Source organism: Dryobates pubescens, chromosome Z (genome assembly GCF_014839835.1).
Source record: "Dryobates pubescens isolate bDryPub1 chromosome Z, bDryPub1.pri, whole genome shotgun sequence".
Taxonomy (NCBI): domain Eukaryota; kingdom Metazoa; phylum Chordata; class Aves; order Piciformes; family Picidae; genus Dryobates; species Dryobates pubescens.
In genome coordinates this window covers 48,508,055-48,527,493 of record NC_071657.1, presented here as the reverse complement: position 1 = coordinate 48,527,493, position 19,439 = coordinate 48,508,055, and the positions used below count along the sequence as shown (strand labels likewise).

At 42.3% G+C, this 19,439-nt stretch overlaps 1 protein-coding gene across 2 annotated transcripts in view; it reads right to left on the bottom strand.

The window, feature by feature from the left end:
• Window positions 1-10,293, bottom strand: part of TTC39B (tetratricopeptide repeat domain 39B) — an 85,019-nt gene extending 74,726 nt beyond the window's left edge. The window contains exon 1 of one of the 2 annotated variants that reach the window (XM_054178386.1): window positions 10,159-10,293. In XM_054178386.1, the coding sequence (XP_054034361.1) occupies window positions 10,159-10,206 (48 nt within the window). In that variant the 5' untranslated portion in view covers window positions 10,207-10,293. The remainder of the gene's footprint in view (window positions 1-10,158) is intronic. The other variant, XM_054178387.1, reaches the window with a different exon arrangement.
• Window positions 10,294-19,439: the final 9,146 nt, after the last annotated feature.

Here is a 19,439-nt window from a genome sequence, read left to right as displayed (position 1 = left end):
TAGTGACTGGCTGCCAGCTGGATGTGGCACCATTCACCACCACTCTCTGGGCTTGGCCCTCCAGCCAGTTCCTATCCCATCACAGTGTGCTCCCATCCACTTCATGGGCTGACAGCTTGGCCAGGAGTCTGCCATGGGGGATGGTGTCAAAGGCCTTGCTGAGGTCCAGGTAGACTACATCCACAGCCTGCCCCACATCCACCAGGCAGGTCACCTGATCATAGAAGGAGATCAGGTTGGTCAGGCAGGACCTCTCCTTTCTAAATCCACGCTGTCTGGGCCTGATTCCTTGGCCATCCTGTAAGTGCTGTGTGACTGCACTCAAGATGACCTGTTCCATAATCTTGCCTGGCACTGAGGTCAGGCTGACAGGCCTGTGCTATCCCTTCTGCTCAGTGTGACTCGAATTTACACAGTTCAACAGAAGCCACAGCACTTTGGCAGTCTCAGACTAACCTTTCCATCACCTAGAAGTGGCTGGCCATGAGCTACCCGGTCTTTTCCACGGATAGCGGGAGCTATAGCCATATATAGCTCTTTAATCCAAATTACATTAAAAAACATGGACACCGAGCTGCCGCCGAATCTCTCTTTCCCAAGGTTTTAAAAAGACTTTGCTTAAGCTCAGTAGAACGCAGCTTAGCAGAGCCAGCTACTCTGGCAGTGTCAAGTGGCAGTACACAGACAGATACATTTAACTGGATTTTCCAAAGTTGCACATGTTTTTCAAGCTAAGATCCTCCATCTGGAAAAGGCACAGATTTAGATATTCTTTCATACTACACTTAAGCCATTGAGTCTTACCTTGATTTTTTTTCCTCTAGTCAAAGTCACAGACTTAAATTTAGCAAAACTCCTTTGCCCCCAAACTTCAGTTCCTATCCTTTTCACTCTCCCCTTGACAAAGAACATCATAATTAACGAGATTAATACATTTAAAAGATGTAAGATATAATAATGGATAAAAATGGCTCAGATATGCCCCACCTTCGATTCTCCTTCAATGCAGTTAGTAAGATCCTTTTTCAAAGTATTTTTCTTGCTAAGAAGACCCTGACAAACTGTCCTTTATCAAGTATTTGGTTATGCTGCATTTTATTAAAGAAGAAGCCAAGAGTTACATATGCTTCGCATCCCCTACTATGACTCCTCTCAAAGTCACTATTTGGAACTGTTTTGATGACAAAGCATTGTCACTCAAATTAAAGTGGGAAAGTTTTATCGACAGTGTTGAATACTTCAGGTTTTTACACGTTTATTCAGCGCCTTCTAGCCAGGTGAACTACAAGAACCCTAAAAGTCTGCCTAAGTTTGCCTCATGTAAAAAGCGTCTTTACCAAAGTCAGAATTGGTAATTCTACATGTCCACGGTACCTTCATCAGCAAGCTCTGGTTTTACCAGAGGACCTCAGAGTAGCTATTTAACAGTAAATTCTTATTCATAGTTCTTAAAAAAAAAAAAAAAAAAAAAAAAACAAGGGAAAAAAGTAAGCTGGAAGCTTAGTAAGAGCAAGTTTAGCTAGCTCTCCCACTGGATTGGGTATCAACAATTTAAAGGGAGAGAAGGCAGAGGAAACCTCTCTAATCCATTATTTTAGTAGAAACAAAATTCAGTGTAATGTATTCTACCTCTACAATCACACATCACTCAAAGTTAATAGGAGTATTGATTCTTAATTCTGCACACCCTAATCCTAATACAAGTCACTCACTGAAGACTATGCTTCTTAAAACCAGTACACCCAGTAGGTGCCAGATGCAGAAATTACTGTCTTCAGAAACAGGTTTCCTTCAAACCTTCTCTCTGTTTTGATAACAGAATAACAGACTGTCCTGCTATATCCTCCAATAAGAGGATTTCTGGACAGCAAGACTGCATGTGGTGCTGGTTCCTGGGGATGAGAAGAAAGCAATGCAGCACTGCACACCCAAACACTGGCCTGGAAAGTTTACTTATCACTCTATTACACAGTGAATATACAAGTGGAATAAAAACTGTGTCATAAATTAAAAATCACATCATAAAAGCATTACTGCTACTAAGGTCTGAGGTATTAGATTATCTTGCCTTTACTATGTGGTAACAGCATTACTTCTTTACTCCAGAATAAGATGGCAGCCAGTCTTCACTTGGTTTTAAAAAAAAAAAGTCCCACTTTTAGTGTTCTAAATGGGCCACACAACAAAATTTCCAAGTTTCTTGTGAGAGTTGTTTATTAAAAAAGAAGCGAGCAAGCAGCAGGGAAAAAAAGAGAGAAACAGCGCGCTGGGCCGCAGAGACTTCCCCCCAAGGATACCTCCAGTCTCTGCCAAAAAGCAACTTACAAATCCTAACTTTTCTTTATATAGCTACACCATCTACATATGCATGCTTATGCTTCATAGAAGGCAGGGATATAATAATGAGTTCTAGCAACTTCTTGGGCTTCTTGAGCATGCATCTTCTTTGTGGTAGGGGTCACACATGAGGCACAGATGAGGTCTTTCTCCTGTGTTCTTCTCACACAAGTAGAGCTGCAGCACAGGACTTAGCTGAGGTAAACATTCTATGGCTCCTGAGAAAGTTGGCATGAGGTTCCTGTCTGAAGCCAAAACAATCTGAACACTTACCCTCTGCTCTCAAAACAAACCAACTGCCACTACCCCCCCAAATACCAGGTTCTGCAACACAAATCGCAAACCACTATGGCACTTACAACATTTAGCAACTGGTGTTTGGACATAAGTCCATGGGTCTGCAGTATTTACTTACCAGTGCCTTAGCTCAGATGTTTCTTGAACACGAGGGCTTAGAAAAGCAAATGACAGTTTTAGCACTTGCACACAAATTCTCATGGTTTTGACCATCTAAGCAGGCATGTGACCACCTAGGGCACAAGGGTCTTGGACATGTCCAAGCTCTAACAACTTCAATAGCAGCACAGATCCACTGCTGAAAGCTGTTTCTCAGATCTTCAAAATGAGAGCCACGATCTCATTTGGGAACCCTTTCAGTACTTAAAGGGGCACTATAAAAAAGACTGAGATAGTCTTTTTAGCAAGACATGTTGCAATAGGACTAAGGGTAATGGTTTTAAACTAAAAGAGAATAGACTAAGGTTAGAGACGAGGAAGAAATTTATACAATGAGGTAAACAGAGGTAAAACATGGTAAATACAACAGAGGTAAATACAATGGTAAAGCAGAAGAACAGGTTGATCAGAGAGGTGATAGATGCCCCACCCCTGAAAACATTAAAGGTCTGGTTGGCTGGGTCTCTAGCTACCTGATCTAGTTAACTATTACAGGGTAGTTGGACTAGATGACCTTTAATAGGTCCCTTCCAACTCAAACCATTCTGTGATCCACCATCTCTGATCCTTAAAGCATAATACTGTTTCTATTAATCCAGAAGAAACAGTATGTATGAAAATCACTAGCCACCAGAGGGATGTGGTCTGTCAGGCTGTATTCCTGCCAGCCTGACACTAGCAACTGTGATTTTAACTCACGTTTCTGTGCTGGTGCCACACAGGAAGAGAAAATCCTACCACCTACTTGAAACCTTTCTTTCTATTTCAAGTCTTTTTTGTTAGGTAAGCTACAGGAGACTTCCTATAGACATAAGGTGTAAGATCATACATGCTTATCACCTACTCATAGGTGGAGTCATATTGGTCCATGCTGCTGTGTAAAGTGTGGTTTGCCAAAATGCAATTAAGTTCCTTTTCCCTTTCAACATGCAAAATCTTTATCAAGAAAGGGGCCCAACAAGAATCTGTATCCAAGTCATCAGTAAGTTCCAATAAGCTCATCAAGTCTAAACATTTTTCCAAACATACCAGTGCCAAAATGTCAACAAAGGAAGAAGGTATTTGCAGAAACAAAAGTGTGCCAATGAAGTTGGATTTCTTACACAGATTTAGAATGGAATGGAACAGAATTAACCAGGTTGGAAAAGACCTTTGAGATCATCAAGTCCAACTTATCACCCAACACCATCTAATCAACTAAGCCATAGCACCAAGTGCCTCATCCAGTCTCTTCTTAAACACTTCCAGTGATGGTGACCACCACCTCCCTGGTGTCTCAGTCCAGAGAGGGAAAGAGAGTCAGTTCTTTTTGAATATTCCTGTATCATAAAATTAGAGGCACAAACGAGGCCAAAATATCAACAGCAAGGCTATTTATTGCACAAATAAAGTGGATGGATCAGAAGGAGAGAGAGAAACAACTAGAGAGTGAGAGAGAGAAGAGGGAGGGAGAAGAGGAAAGGAATTATATTACCACACCCCTCACCCCCAAGACAGGTTGGGTCTGTGGAAGAAGGGTGCTGCAGCTTTGGAAAGGAGGAGATGTTGGGTCTGTGAAGAAAGGCTACTGCAGCTTTGGCATACTCAAGGAGATGGTGTCCTTGCTGGCTGTGCTGTCCTCTGAGCAGTCTCTTCAGCTCCATGAGTTGTAGCAGGTGGAATTTAGGACACGGAGAGAGGGTTCCTCTTGGTCTGCTTCTTCCAGGCTCCATGGTGATGTCTCTGTCATTCTTCTCTCCTGGTGTTCTCTCCATTTTTCTTCAGAGCAGCATTGCCCCGGTCTTTTCCTTCTCTTGTGTCTTCCTTCTCAGCAGCATTGTCCAGGTCTTTTCCTTCACTGTGTTTTCATTCTCCTGAGCCAGTAGTTGCTCAGATCTTTTACACAGTTTTTAGGTATGAGTCTAGGTGGCGAATATGCATATTCCAGAGAGTATCACAGCAGTGGCCTCTGCCCATTATTTCCAGGGCAGCTGCAGTCCGGTGAGCAATCTTTATCTTTGCACCTTACAGAGAGTCATTCCAGTGGCATCTGCCCAATACACATCAGCTATTGTCTGGGCAAGCAACAAAAGTAATTTTATCTTTGTTGAGTCACATTAAGAGAGACAAGATTTAGTCTCTCACACCTGGGCAGCCCATTCCAATGGCCAGTCACTCTTTCTGGAACTGTAAGACACTATCTATCCTCCTTTAAGTCTATGCATGAAGTAGAACCAGAATGCCTTTCCATATAATGCATAGTAAGCTTTTAGACAGTTACTAAAACAGCCATACCCACAAGGCCAGTAACTTCCACTGTTCAGAGTAAAGGCTTCATGAGAAGATACTAAATTCTGCTTTCCACAACAGCAGCAGTTCAATATACAAAGAAAACCCAAAACCATAAGGAAAAAGATTACTTCTCTTCTGCATTTTTTCCATATATATACACCAAACAAATATCACCACCTTCCCTCAAAAAAAACAAACAGAAAAATCCAATACACACACACACAAAATCCCACCACACAAACCACACACACAGAAAGAGATGTAAAGGCAAACTGTATCATGCAAACAAATTAACTTCACCGGTATTTAGCCCTCCCAAAAGTTTATCCACCAGTTCTGCCTCCCTATGAGGTATCTGGTGTTTTCCACAGTAACACCACCTTTTCCCATATGCTGTGTATCTTTTGTCTCTTGCTCTGAAGAGGAAGAGCACACTGATTAACCAAAGTGAACATTAAATAATGTTTATTTTGAACACATTACATATACTTCCTTTCCTCCTCCAGGAAACAAAAAAATATTTAAGCCACACTTAAACCCAGCTTTCAAATTCACTCACAATCAACCAAGGGTCTCAAACAGATGAATGAAGCAAGCTCTAGGAAGCCGAGTAAGAAATGGAAAAACATGAATAATAAATAACCATCTCAGAACAATATAGTTAATATAAATTCAGAGAATACATTCTCAGCTTGACATGGTCACAAGTTAAAATAATACTTCTCAGGTACCCTCATGGGAAAAAGTTTTATTTGAAATAAAGCACCTCAGAGCCTCAGAAGCAGAGACAGTGACTTACTATTTTTTTTAATAAAGAAGAAATTACTAGCCATGTTTACTTTTCCTATGGTCCTTTTCTCATCTGTGCTGCTGGAATAGCTTGCCCCTCATCACAATGTGGATGTGCAGTACGAGAGGCCAAAACAGGAACAGGAAAAATAGATAAGCTATGTGCCAAAGCACAAGCCTTTGGAATAAGCTAACAAAAGGAGTTCAACTAATATGTTCTTCCTTTGAGCAAGATCTACTTCTCAAAGAGGCAAAACCATACAAATCAGATTAGGATGTTTTAAAAACAATTACTCTTCAAGAGAGAAGGTGCCCTCACTACCCTTTCCCAACTCCATATTCCAAATACATTCTTCAGTTTTTAAGGTGAAAAATGCACCACAGTGGCTTGTTCCTAGCATCTCAATGTGTCCAAGCAAATGCAGACACAACCACTTTTCAACACTAAGACTCTTCTTCCAGGCTGGAATTACCAAACAAACACAGTGAAGAGTCCTCAGCATAAAAATGAGAAAGAACCGTCAGTGCTCCGCAGTTCTGTGACTTATTCTAAAATACATTATTATATTAAGTTAGTGGTGGAAACATACACATCACTACCAAGTTTTTTGATCATGAGTGCAGTAGCCGTGCAGCAGTGGATGAAAATCACAGAGGACAGAGCAATAGTAAACAGCTATGAATTAAAGACAGTGATGATTTCATTTTTAAATTAGCTCTGAAGATAAACTATCTAGGCTATTAAGGCCAGTCTACACAGTATTTGTTCCTGCTTGGGCAGTTCAAGAGAATGCATTGTGCATCATCAGACCTTCGCTACACATTTTCCTTAATAGGTTCCTTTGGAGCAAGGGCACAGATTAGCTGAATTGGCCAAACTGTCCTTAGTACAAACCTTAGAGCTAACCACAGCAAGGGCACCAAATCACATTCAGGTCTGTGTATAATCCTTACTTCAGTTGATTGTGGCTAATCAGGCAACTTTTTTAACACCCACATACCTCTTGGTGATGATCCTTTCTGTCCGGCTACAACTGTCACATGCACAAAGGCCAAGGTTGGGTTTGTTGTTTGATGGGTTGTAGGGTTTTTTTTAATGGATAGGGAATCCCCAAGTAACCAATTAAGCTGGCTTTAAGACTTTGAAAAACCAGGGCAGCACCGAGTGAACTTAATGGGAAGCAGATCTGGCCCACTATTTTAAGTAATCTTCAGACAGTGGGGGGTGGAGGGGAGAAGGCTTAAAGTTTTGCTTGAAGACTCTGTAGTGGCTGAGAGTGCTAATTTGCCCTTAAAGTTACCTGTCCTAGATTTGCAACCTGTTCCAAAAGAATACTAGTATGAATACTTTTAGTAGGTGAATTCAGTGTCAAATAGTGGTTTAAATGCTGATGGCATACCAAGTTCCAAGTCCGTAAGTGGACACTCCACAGGCACACACTTTCATTTTAGTAGCATACCATCCAGGAAACTGCTTCCTAGTAGAGGATGACCACATGCATTCTAACACCCAGAAAGCCACACTGCACAGGAGAAGCCACTCTGCACAGGAAAATCCCAAGTTTAACAACCATTTGTTTTCCCAGATAAACATCCCCATAACACTACCTTACTAACAGTGCCTCTTAGCCTTAGGTCTCCACTTCCTATTGTTTTTTTTAAAAAAAAAAAAAAAAAAGGCAGCACCAGACTACTATACTTGCATTAGCTGGGGCCAAAAAAAATGACTAATTTGCATTTCAGACTATTTCCTCATTCTGCCCCTCATAAAGCCCCAACTGCAGGACAGTGATGTGTAGATCAGCAAAAAAAATAATATAAATAAACATGATTATCTGGCACTTCCTTGAGCTGTGAGAAGCATAAGGAAAGACACAAATTTTACTCATCAGGCACTACATAGAGGGCAGTTACCTGCTACCTTAAGCTTGGACTTTAAAAGCAATGTCCTCTTAAGTAGGAAACAACTTCAAGGCTTGGCTTAACATACACTTCTTGAAAGCTTCAGGGCTAAAGAAGTACTCAGAAGTCACTGCAAAGCAAAATTCTATGCTAAAATCTACTTTCATTTATTCCTAAACACACACATTTAAATCAGAAAGCAGCTAGCATTTGCCATATTCCATGTCAGCATTATTTAGAAGCATGCAGCTCTTAAGAACTAAGCTAAGAGCAACTTTCCCCAAGTTCAGTTTACCAACATCATAACCCCTGCAAACACTTTAAATAAAAAGCAACCTAAAAACAACTATCCTCTGTATGATGTGCTGAAATCGCATCTAGCTCACTAGTAGTGTAATGAACCTGTTGGCAAAGGTAGCATACAGATGTACAGAAAACTTCTGTAACAGAAGCTGTGACTTTCCCCATGATCAATTCACCATCTGCCCTCCCTACCTGAACACTGGGATCTCACTAGGAAAAACCCAAACACTCACTCCATTACCAGTTCTGGTCCATTTCAAATTCCAATCCACAAGTCTCTGCAAAAAGCAGGAGCTCTTTCGAGGTTCTTAGGAGAAAGCTTTGCCTTTCTGCAGACAATAAATAGCCTACTCAAATAAAGCCTCTTCCAAGTGTTTGTATATTTGCCTTTCTATTTGTTTTTATGGCAGCTTACCTTTCTCTGACAGAATATTGACACTTAACAGCAAACTCAGTGAAGAATATTCTTTCTGTTGTTCACACAGAGCAAATGGGTTAAAACTAAGCTGCTAAATACCCATTTAATCAACTATGAATTCCAACTACTTGTCTACTGAGAGAAGAAATAAATGGTTAATAACTTGTTCTTGCTGGAATACTCCTTATCTTGGAAATAAAATTGATGTCTACAGAGATCATTATGATTTTGCAGTGATTCACTGCAGTACGCAGTGAGATTTAAGCATTTCATATCCTCTTCACATTATGCCTCCACACTATAGCCTTAGGAACTAGCAACATTAATAGCTCTGAAACACATAGTACGTGTTCTCCCCTTCCAACCAAGAAAAAGAGCAAGCTGGTTTCTATCACCTCCTCTAACAACGATTCTTGCAATTGCCAGATACAAACTATGAGGATGCAACCCAACTACACAACACATCAAGTCTGACACGTACATTTCATCAGTTACTCTGTTTTAATACTGCCTCATCTCAGAAACTGGGCAGTGGTTATGTGCCTCCAAAACTCATCCTAAGAATGCTTTGTTGCATTTGGTTTGGGTTTTTAAAAAACTAACAAAAAAAAATCTACAAAACCCCAACTATGATGTAATCATGTGATTCATAAATTAACTTACACAAAATTTGGCTAGAGACATCCTCTTGAAGAAGCTGCTGTACGTACAAAATGCTAAAATCCGTTCTTTTAAGACTGCACAGTTAGAAATCAAGTCGATATTCCCGCATGTGCGTGCCAGGACTGCGATCTCCTCTGTCTGAAAGCACCCTCCATTGAAAATGCCGGTTTTGCAGTACTCTAGCTACTCTAGGAGATCCTTTACTCTCACCAGCTCCCTGACAGGTGCTGACAACTAATTGTGCTACTGCGTTTTTCTGGACCTGAGAAGATGTAAGATAATCTAGAAATTCAAGCGAACATTTAAAATTATTCGTGTTTTGGCTGTTTGAAGAACCCTTTGCAAAACAACAGGTAAATTACAAACTCTAGTCTATAAGGCATCTTCCAGCCACTAGAGTGCTGCCCGATTTCACTTCTCAGACACGAAAACTGCCCAACCAGCCTGAGGGACAGTCCACGCACACGAGGCCCACGCATTAAGAAGCGCACCCTTGCAGACCATCCGGATAGCAGTGCTGTCCGTGTGGCCCCGTCCTTGCCCCCCAGAACGCCGCGGCGGCGCCGCCCGTACCCCTGCCCTGCCCCAGAGCTACGGGGGTCGCACCTCCCTCCCTCCCGCCCGCCCACCACGGTTGATGCGGAACTAGGATTAAAGAAGGGGAAAAAAAAAAAAAAAAAAAAAAAAAAAGGAGAGAAGACGAAAAGAAAAAGGAAATCAAAGACCTATGGGTGCAGAAAGAGACTGCCCGTGGCACCACCGTAGGGACAACTTTCCCCAACTCCCGTCGGCTTCTCGCCCCGCCGGCGGCCAGGCCTCCCCGGCCAGGAGGCGTCTGCCCGGCTGGCCGACTGCCCGGCCCCAGTGCGGCGGCAAGCGGCGGCGCAGGGCAGGCGGGCGACTAGGATGCCGGCGGAGCGGGACCCCTGCCCGCGCCTCCTAGACGACGCTGCGCCAGCAGGGGACTAGTGATCGCTGTCCGCAAGCCCAGAGCCCTCTCGCCGCTTCCGCCCGTTTACCTCCTCGCAGCCGCCGCTCTCCTCCGTGCCGTTTCCTACGCTCGCCATGTTCCCGCTCCGCTGCTCAGCGCACCGGGATGACTGCGTCTGCCTCACCCCGTCCCACTCTCCCACCGCCTGGCAATGCTCCCTGTCCTTCGCACTTACCGACCGCCCCTCCTCGGCCCTGCCCCCTGCCAGGCCCCAGCCCCAGCCCTAGCCCTAACCCTAGCCCAGCCGCCACCGGCCACCGCCCCCGGCCGCCTCCCGGCCTCGTCCGCGCGGTGCCGCGCTACCACCTCCTCCCCGCCCCGGCCGCCCCACGGCGCCGGTGGCCGCGCCCCCTCCTTTGCATGGCAGGCCCCGCCCCCACCGGTCGCGCCGTGTCGGTCGCCGGGAGCCCTGGCCACCAGTCGTCCCGTGCCGACCCGAAAGGCATTCTGAGGGCCGGGGCAGCGGAGGGGGGCCCCGACCCTGCCCCGGTTTCTTGGATCAGTTGGAGAATGAGATTGGTCCTTTCGGCCTTTGGAGCAAGCAGGACGTCGTCCCAAACTCGTGCCGAGGCCTCGTCCTCAGTGAGGCCACCTCCCCTACGTCCAGGCACCGAAACCGGTCACACTGGCCAAAGCACCGCGGAGCTTTCCTTCAGTCGTCTCTGCAGTCCCTCTTTTACCTGAATGGTGTCCAGTACCCGTGAACATCGCTGCCGGGCGGGCTTTTCTGCACTGTGTACAACCAGCTGACTCGCCGCGAAGCCCTAGCGGCTGCTGCAGAGGAAGGAAAGCTGGGGCTGTGCTCCTGCCTTTGCTCTGGAGCTTGTCTGAAGGGATGTCCAGCAGCACTGTATGCAAGTGGACCACTCGCTCCACTGTTGCCAGTCCACTCCTGGTATTCACTACCTGAAGTCCAGGAGACACTTGCACCTACGGTCCTTCAGCAGCCAGTGGCCTGGCTCTGTGGAAGAGCTGCTTTCTTTTTCCTTGAAAGTTTGCAACACAGCCAGCTCTCAGAAGACTATTAGATTCCCCCCACCCAGCCTTATTTTGTTAGTTCACAGTATCATAATGCTCTTTGCTACAAATCTAATTATTTCCATTTTTCCATAATCTGCCAGCTGAGGATAAGTTCCACTAAAAATTAGGTAGTGTGATGCCTGTCTCCACTTCCGGAATAAAACTAGATAGCAAGGTCTTCAAGGAGAGCCAGAAGTAAAAGCGCTGCGTAGGCTAGCAACTTAAGTGTCCCCATTAGCCTTAGACAGAACCTATGTACTGTTGTATCTGCTCTGCTATTTTTACCCAGCTGAGCTAAGTAAAAAGGCGAGGGGAACCTAATTTAAATATGTTCCTCTGCCCTTCAAGATTGCACTCTTCTCAGTTCAGGTGTCACAGACGCACGTTTTCCCATATGTTTGTGGCGCTTGAGTATGTTTCTTCACAACTTGTTGGAAGATGTTCCAGTGCCATTAATAGCCTTTTCCAGGACTGATCTGAAGCAGATGAAGCGTACCAGTAGTGCAAATGCAGTAGACAGGCCCATACGTGCTTCATGTTTGACTCATAGCACAGTCATACCTGCCTACACAGCTCCACCTGAATCTTATGTTACCATTACATCAGAATTTTATATCATTCATGAGAATTTTACAAGTTATTATCCTCTGTTGAATGTGACTCCCTTTCTATTTTCAGCTCCAAAGGCAATCATATACTTTTATTTTATAACAGAATTATTCTATTCTTCTGTAACTGCTATTGGAGACATAGCTAACATACAAGGCTCTCCAAGTTCTAGGTAATGGTCCTTAAAGATGAGAACCAGTTATACTCTTCTATAGGAGCCACACACTGTTATGCACTACCAGTTCTAGCTTGAGAGAATAAAAACTTACCCTGCTCACTTACGTTCTTGTAGAAATGGTTAATGGGCTATCGCACCAGTGCTTTTAGAGGTAAGTTGGGGAAACCACACCAATGTGCAGAGTTTGTATTCACGTGTAGTTACTCTGTGAGTAGGAGACATAGCTGCGTGACTCAGAAATTCAGTTAATGTACTCAGAAAGTTCAAGACCAAGATTCTGTGTAATCTGGTGTAGGTGATCCTGCTCTGGCAGGGGGGGTTGATCTTTTGAGGTCCCTTCCAGCCCCTGAAATTCTGTGATTCTGTGATCTAGTTCCATACCACTTTATAATGATTACCTCTTCATAGGTTTCATTTATACTGTTGTATTCTTTCCTCCCCACCAAGTCCTTTAGCCCCTTTATACTCTTTTGTCCAGATTTAAGGCTTGTATCTATCAGTGACTTTCCTCTGGTCAGAATAAAGATGCATGCTAAAATTGTCATGGTAGAGATAACTACATATGATTCCCAACCTAGGAAGCAAATGTGTGAAAATTGCTACTGAAGTCTGAGTACAAGCCTTGTGAATAGCGTCAGAACCATCACTGAGGTTTGCTCAGTCTTTGATGGGCTGCCACAGGGCATGCTCCCATTTAAGTTATTACAACAATAGCCAAAAGGGCATCTCAAAGCCTTTCCATCCCCTGATTAGGTTTAATTAGTTTAATTATTCCTCCCCATTCTCCCTTGAAGATCAAGCATTAATGGAAATCCTTGCAAATTTCTGTTCCTCTTAACATTTTCCATTTGTAAAAAAGGTTTTTTTAAAATTTAAAACCCCATGGCATCTGAATACAGACAAGAATTAACAGGTCTTAATCCTCTGAGAAAAGAAACCTACTGTGGTTCCCAGTCAGCTCTAGTTTCTATTCATTTGAATATAGGTATCTTTGCATCAAGAATTAGGAAGCTTGTGAGTCAATTGCCAATCTTTCCTAATGCACTCAGAGAGCATTATAGTGGACTCATTAAAAGATTTTGCTGAGATCTGACAGAGAAGACAAGACATTGGGAGCCCATTCCCCTCTGGCTTGCATAGTTATATAGAATTCCCACCCAAGAAAAGCCTACCTCCATTTTCCCCCATCTTCAGGACCATCATCTGCATGCTGTTGTGTTAACATTACCTGGATATTTGATAGCTTTGCTAGTATTTCCTTGTGCAGTATAGCTATTGCCTGGGAAGTTGCCTCATTGTAAGATTTCACAGGACAGTGAGGAAAATGCTTTTATTTCCTTTCAAGGTTCTGTAATCAAACACAGATCTGACAAAGATGAAAAGTCTTATTCAGCCCCTCATGATCAGATAATAGAGAAGAATGAAATCAACTTCAGTGTAAACACTTTGTACTCGTCTGTTTTTGTTGAGGTCTAGAAAATAGTTTTTGAAAATAAGCCAGCTGTAAAAGGGGCCTAGGAAGATACCTTAGTACTGCAGCTAATTTCCAGTAGGTGTACACTGTCTCAAACGCACCCAAATGGAGGAACTGCAGATAGCAATTAAAACATTAGTAGATTCCCTAATGAAGGTATGGCAAGTGAGCAAGACAGAAACTAAGTCCCACCTACTTCCAGAAGTACTATTTCATAAACTACTTATCAGAACAGTGAGTACTCTGAGCAGTACAAACCACGTGTGAATTTACCCACATAAGCACACTGTGCACAATTTGCTGAGAGAGTAAGAATCATTACATTTGAGGAATACCTTTCAAGATCAAGAGACTGACATGTCTTACCACTGCTCTGAGTTAGAAGCCAGCTAAGCAAAAAAAGATACTTTGCAGCAACTTAGCAGAGATACTACTTCTCCCCAAAAAAACTGTAACAAAAGCAAAATGTACCAGCCACCACAGAAAAAAAAAGATGGTGTATTTCCTTACGGGTTATAACAGCTGTTCCATAACCTCTAGACAATTAATTATTTTTTAACCAATACTAATTTTGCCAACTAAGATGAGGCAATGCCTCTTCTTAGTATCAAAATACTGTTTCATCCACAAGCTGAGCTGTTCTGTGGCTTACAAAAAGCATTGCAAATATTCCTGTAGCAACAACAGGAACCCCTTTAGAGTTCAAACACATGAGAGTGAGTAAATGCATACATGTAGTGGTGTGAGAAGGGTAAGATTCATTATAAGCTGCACCTTCTTGCACAGACACATATGGTCCTTTGCCACTTGAACAATATTGATAAGAAAGCTTTCCCTACTTAAAGAAACTTTGCCTCTTTCTCAAAGCCAGGGGAAGTACAGCAATGAACATTGAACAAGGTATGGAGGTTTACCTCCTTTGCCATATAACTTGTTTCAGTGTACTAGGACAGGTTATATAAGTGATCCTGTGTGAAAGCATAATACCATTAATGCACCTAGCTTTCAGTGCTCTTACCAATATACCTACACAGATATTATTTGCATACTGGTTTCTAGCAACTCTTCTATAGGTGCCACCTGTATCTTAATGAGCTATATTTGGATTACTTTGTATATCCCCTTTTCATCTTCTTAAGGGATAACCCTAAAAGAAGTTTCTCAGAAAGACTAGTTAAACTTTTTAGCCCTAGAAACAGGCATACTCCCAAACATTTATATACCATGTCTTTCCTGCCCCAGGCTCTTAGACAGACACGGTTTAAATTGGATGCATCCACAGCCAATGCACAACTTTCCACAACAGTGTAATTAAGTCACAGAATATTTCAGCTTTTAAGTGATCTCAGGAGGTCACCTGATCCACCCACTCCTGAAAGTACAACCAGGCTCAAGTTTAGAGGAAGTTGCTTACACATGCATTATACATGTGCCTTACAGAGAACACCTAATACACCACATAAAACCCCACCTCCTACTGAGTCAGACTCAGTAGGATGATGCATCAGGAAATCAGTAAGCCATGCAAAGAACAGTAATAAGCAAACCATATCACACAAAAAACACCATAGCATTTATTATCTCTCAGGAGGTTTAAAAGTCACCCCATTGTCTCTGATTCTACGCAACAAAGCCAAAGACCCACCCTCACTACATATGGAAGCACAGGTGGGCATTCCTTCACCTAAATGCCTTCTCCTATCTTTACTGCTCAGCATGCTCTCTTCTTACTGTGCATATTCTGTCCCATCCCATCTCATCCCACTCTGACACTCTATTCCCTTTTCCCTCTCAAAAAGAAAAAAGAAAAAACAAAACAAAACAAGAAAACCCAAACTCACAAAAAAACCCCCCCCACAACAACAAAATACAAAATCAACAAACAAGAACAGTTCCTTCCAATGTTTGGGGTTCTGCATTTGTTTGGGGGTTTTTTGGTGGGTTTTTTTGTTTGTTTGATTTTGTTGTTGTCTTGTTTTGTGTTCTATCTATCTCCTTCTCTGCTCATTCATCCACTAAAGAACCTTTTCTAGCAAATGCTTAAGGAACCCCACTTTTAACTGCTTCCTTCAGGCCAGGAATTAACCTCCTCCTGTCCTACTACAGATGGTATATGTATTTATCATGGTATGGCATGTCTCGTCTCTTTGCAGTTTTCTTCCTTTTTCTTCTTTGCAATTAAACAGCTTCCTGCTATTTCAGCAAGATATTCTCTATACTTCTCCCAGTCTTATTTCTAAGGTTCTTCCTGTTTATCACGACATTTCATTTTATTTATTTTCATTGGAAATTTTTTTATGTTCCTTCTCACAGCCTCTTGTAAGAGTACATGTTTCAGAGGGTGATAGATTAATACACATCAGAAGTAACCTCTGCAACTGTTCTCATCCAATCCTACTTCTTTTTCTTTCTTTCTTTCTTTTTTTTTTTTTAATATAAAGAGCCACACTAAATTATGATGCTTCTTTAGAAAATACAATAGATTAATGTATCATCACTGCCCTGATACTAGCATGACAGTTGTTTGCATGTTGATGCCTTGGTAAAGAAACCCATAAGGATGTTGGTGCGTTTATGCCTTTAATAGGGTTAATTTTTAATTGGCTTCTTTTTCCCTTTGAAACCTTTGGTCGTATTAACAGTCTAAATTGTGTTTTGTCATATGGTACTTTTGTTTGCTTTAAGTTATTGAGTAGTTGATCTGTAAATCCTCTATTAGCTGGAGCAAATGACACTTTTGAAATTATATTATTTATGCAGCTGAATCTTTTCCATGTGCTTTTCCTTCACATAGTACATTCTGGTACTATTTGTACCAGAAAAAGCAAAGGAAAAAGGCCTAACTTTATTTTACATACATTTCCTTTGCCTTACTAAGAAAAGTTTTTAAATGTATGTTTGCCAGAAAATGTTACATCTTTTGTCTATTCATTTAGTTATTCTTTCATTGCTCTGAAAACAACATGTTCTGGATTGAACCATCTGAACAGATGGTTGTTATATGGCCAAGTCATCAGGGAAAGAAAATGCCTGAATGCAACTTATTTCTCCCCACACCAAAAAAATATCCCCAAAACCAAATACAAAATGTCGCATATACATAACATGGTTCTCGTTCCCACAAGGAAACAGGAATTGTATCTCTGAGTGAGGATCCTATAACTTAATGATAGGACAGGAATTTATAATTATACCCAAAGGTCTTCCCCTCATACTGTAGGGAAATACATGTAGTTAGTTAGTAACTGTATTTTATTTCATCTTAGATGGTGTAATATCCACAAGGACCTGCAAAACAGGCGTGTACTTTCTTCCTCTTGTCATGGAGACTGCCGTGTCCAGAAACTCCTACTGTAGTGGTAGGCCTGGGTCCCTTTCTTCAGTGACTAGATATTGCAGCAGATTGTATATGGATTGTCTGTGCTTTGCAGCCAAATGTATACATGTTTCTGAAAAAAGGCTAAGATGTCTCTTCCAAAGACATAAACCTTATTCAGTATATCATGGTGTTTGGAAAGTGTATTTGTAGGAGCTCTTGAAGCTTGAATATAACTCTTCTGACTCCAAAATTCCACATTAGCCAATGGAGAGAATGACATGTTAAGAACAATGTGAGATGTTGCACACTCCTACTAATATTTATCAGAGTGAACAGTATTAATTTAGAACTTAAATACAAGTACCATAGGTTTCAAATACTCTGTTTCAATAGTTTACTTTGAATTGTAGATATACTGACAATTTAATTAGTTCATTCAAGTAATTTATCACTTCAGAAGTCCTAAAAATGCAAAACTTAAATAACTAATTTATTTAAATGTTTTTATTGCCTTTATCAGTTTTATTAAACAAATTTAGAGCCTGGACAGTTATAGATAAACCCAAGATTGCCTTGTCCATAATTTACACTGGTTGTATCTGATCTAGAGCTTAATTAAAAGGCCAGTAGGCTTCCCTGCCTGACTGTGGTGCAGAAGATTTTAAACGTTCCCCCATTAAAGCTGGAATTATTCATCCTGTATCAAAATCTTCACATAGTACTTTGTGTCAGCTCACTTGGCCAATAATTTGTCAGACTACCCCAAAAGAAATGAGATGAAAAGATAATGGCTTAAAAAAAGGGATCAGAGGTGTGTCTCTGGTGAGTTTACAGTCTTTCAGTAGCTGATTTTCAGCTTCCTAGAGAAATGAGCATCTTTTTGAAAGATCTCCTGCACCTGTGCTCACAAGAGGACAACCCGGCCGGACCTCGCTGCCTACCAGGGGTTCTCCTGACCCACAAAGCCCCAAAAAGAAAGCAAAAGCAAGGGAGAAAACTCTCAGTTCAAGCGCAGCGGTCCCGGGTGCCAGTCTCAATCCGCTCTGCAGCCACGATGGCATCGCGTGCACACCTCCGGCAGGTTTTGAACTTCCAGCAGCTGACATCATGATCCCGACTTAAAGGCTCAGGAGCAGGCTGTCCCTGTCTGCCAAAAAGAGTTGTAAGGGAAGGTATCCAGCCTGGCTGAATAGGGACCTTTGGCTGGACCTCAAGAACAAAAGGAGAGTCTATGGCCTTTGGAAGAGGGGACAGGTCTCTCATCAGGACTACCAGGCAACCAGCAGCAGAACAAGAGGACATAGTCTCAAGCTGTGCCAGGGGAAGTTTAGGCTTGAGGTGAGGAGAAAAGTCTTCACAGAAAGAGGTGTTTGCCATTGGATTGTCCTCCCCAGAGAGGTGGTGGAGTCACCATCCCTGGAGGTGTTCAAGAGGGGATTGGATGTGGCACTTGAAGCCATGGCTTAGTTAGTCATGAGCTGTTGGGTGACAGGTTGGACTTGATGATCTTTGAGGTCTTTTTCAACCTTACTGATTCCATGATTCTATGATTCTATGTAGTAAAGCTATGCAGGGAGAAAATTAGGAGAGCCAAACCACAGCTAGAGCTCAACCTAGCTATAGACATTAAGTATAATAAAAAGTGTTTCTATAAATTCATTAACTGTAAAAGGTGGAATAAGGAAAATCTCCATTCTCTGATGGATGCAGAGGGAAATGTAGTGACTAAGGATGAGGAGAAGGCTGAGGTGCTCAATGCCTACTTTGCCTGGAACCTGTTGTAATATAGCGTTGTTGTCATGGATCAGCATTTGTTGTTGTAGAGGTGTTCAACCACCCTGAGCACAGCTTCCAGGACAAGATGTAAGCAGGCAAAGACATTTATTACATACATACAGCAAAGTTATATAGTCTATCAGAAGGCACATGTGTCACATCTTAATTGGTTATTTTCTACTGGCATGTGTGTAATTAAGGCATAAAATAGGCTAAAATAACAAAACAATATTTTAACCAACCTATAGGACCTATAATACCCATAACCTATAATATTTTAACCAACCAAATTCTGCCCAATTTCTTCTCCTCAGTCACAAGATGTTTACATTCTTTTCCAAGTCAGAGACTAAACATAACCTTCTCTAATTGGAGCAAAGGTAAATCCTCCCCATAGCCTTCCAAAGCTATGTGAAAACAGCCCTTCTCCTACAGGAACCAGCAGTTCCTTGGACACCTAGCCTCAGGAACTAGGAGTCAGAAAAGGGAATCAGAATGTGGTCATCACAATAAATGAGGCAGTGGTCAGGGATCTGCTACACCACTTAGATGCACGCAAGAGTATGGGACCAGATGGGTACACTCAAGGGTGCTGAGGGAGTTGGCAGATGTGCTTGCCAAGCCACTATCCATTATTTACCTGAAGTCCTGGCTAACTGGGGATGTCCCAATGGACTGGAGGGTAGCAAATGTAACATCCATTTACAAGAAAGGAAGAAAGGGGGATCTGGGAAACTAAAGACCTGTGAGTCTGACCTTGGTACCAAGGAAGGTCATGGAACAGATCATCTCAAGCACCATTACATGCCATATAGAGGACAACCAGGGAATCAGGCCCAGTCAGCACGGGTTTATGAAGGGCAGGTCCTGCCTGACCAACCTGATGTCCGTCTATGACAGGATGACCCCACTACTGGATGAGGGAAAGGCTGT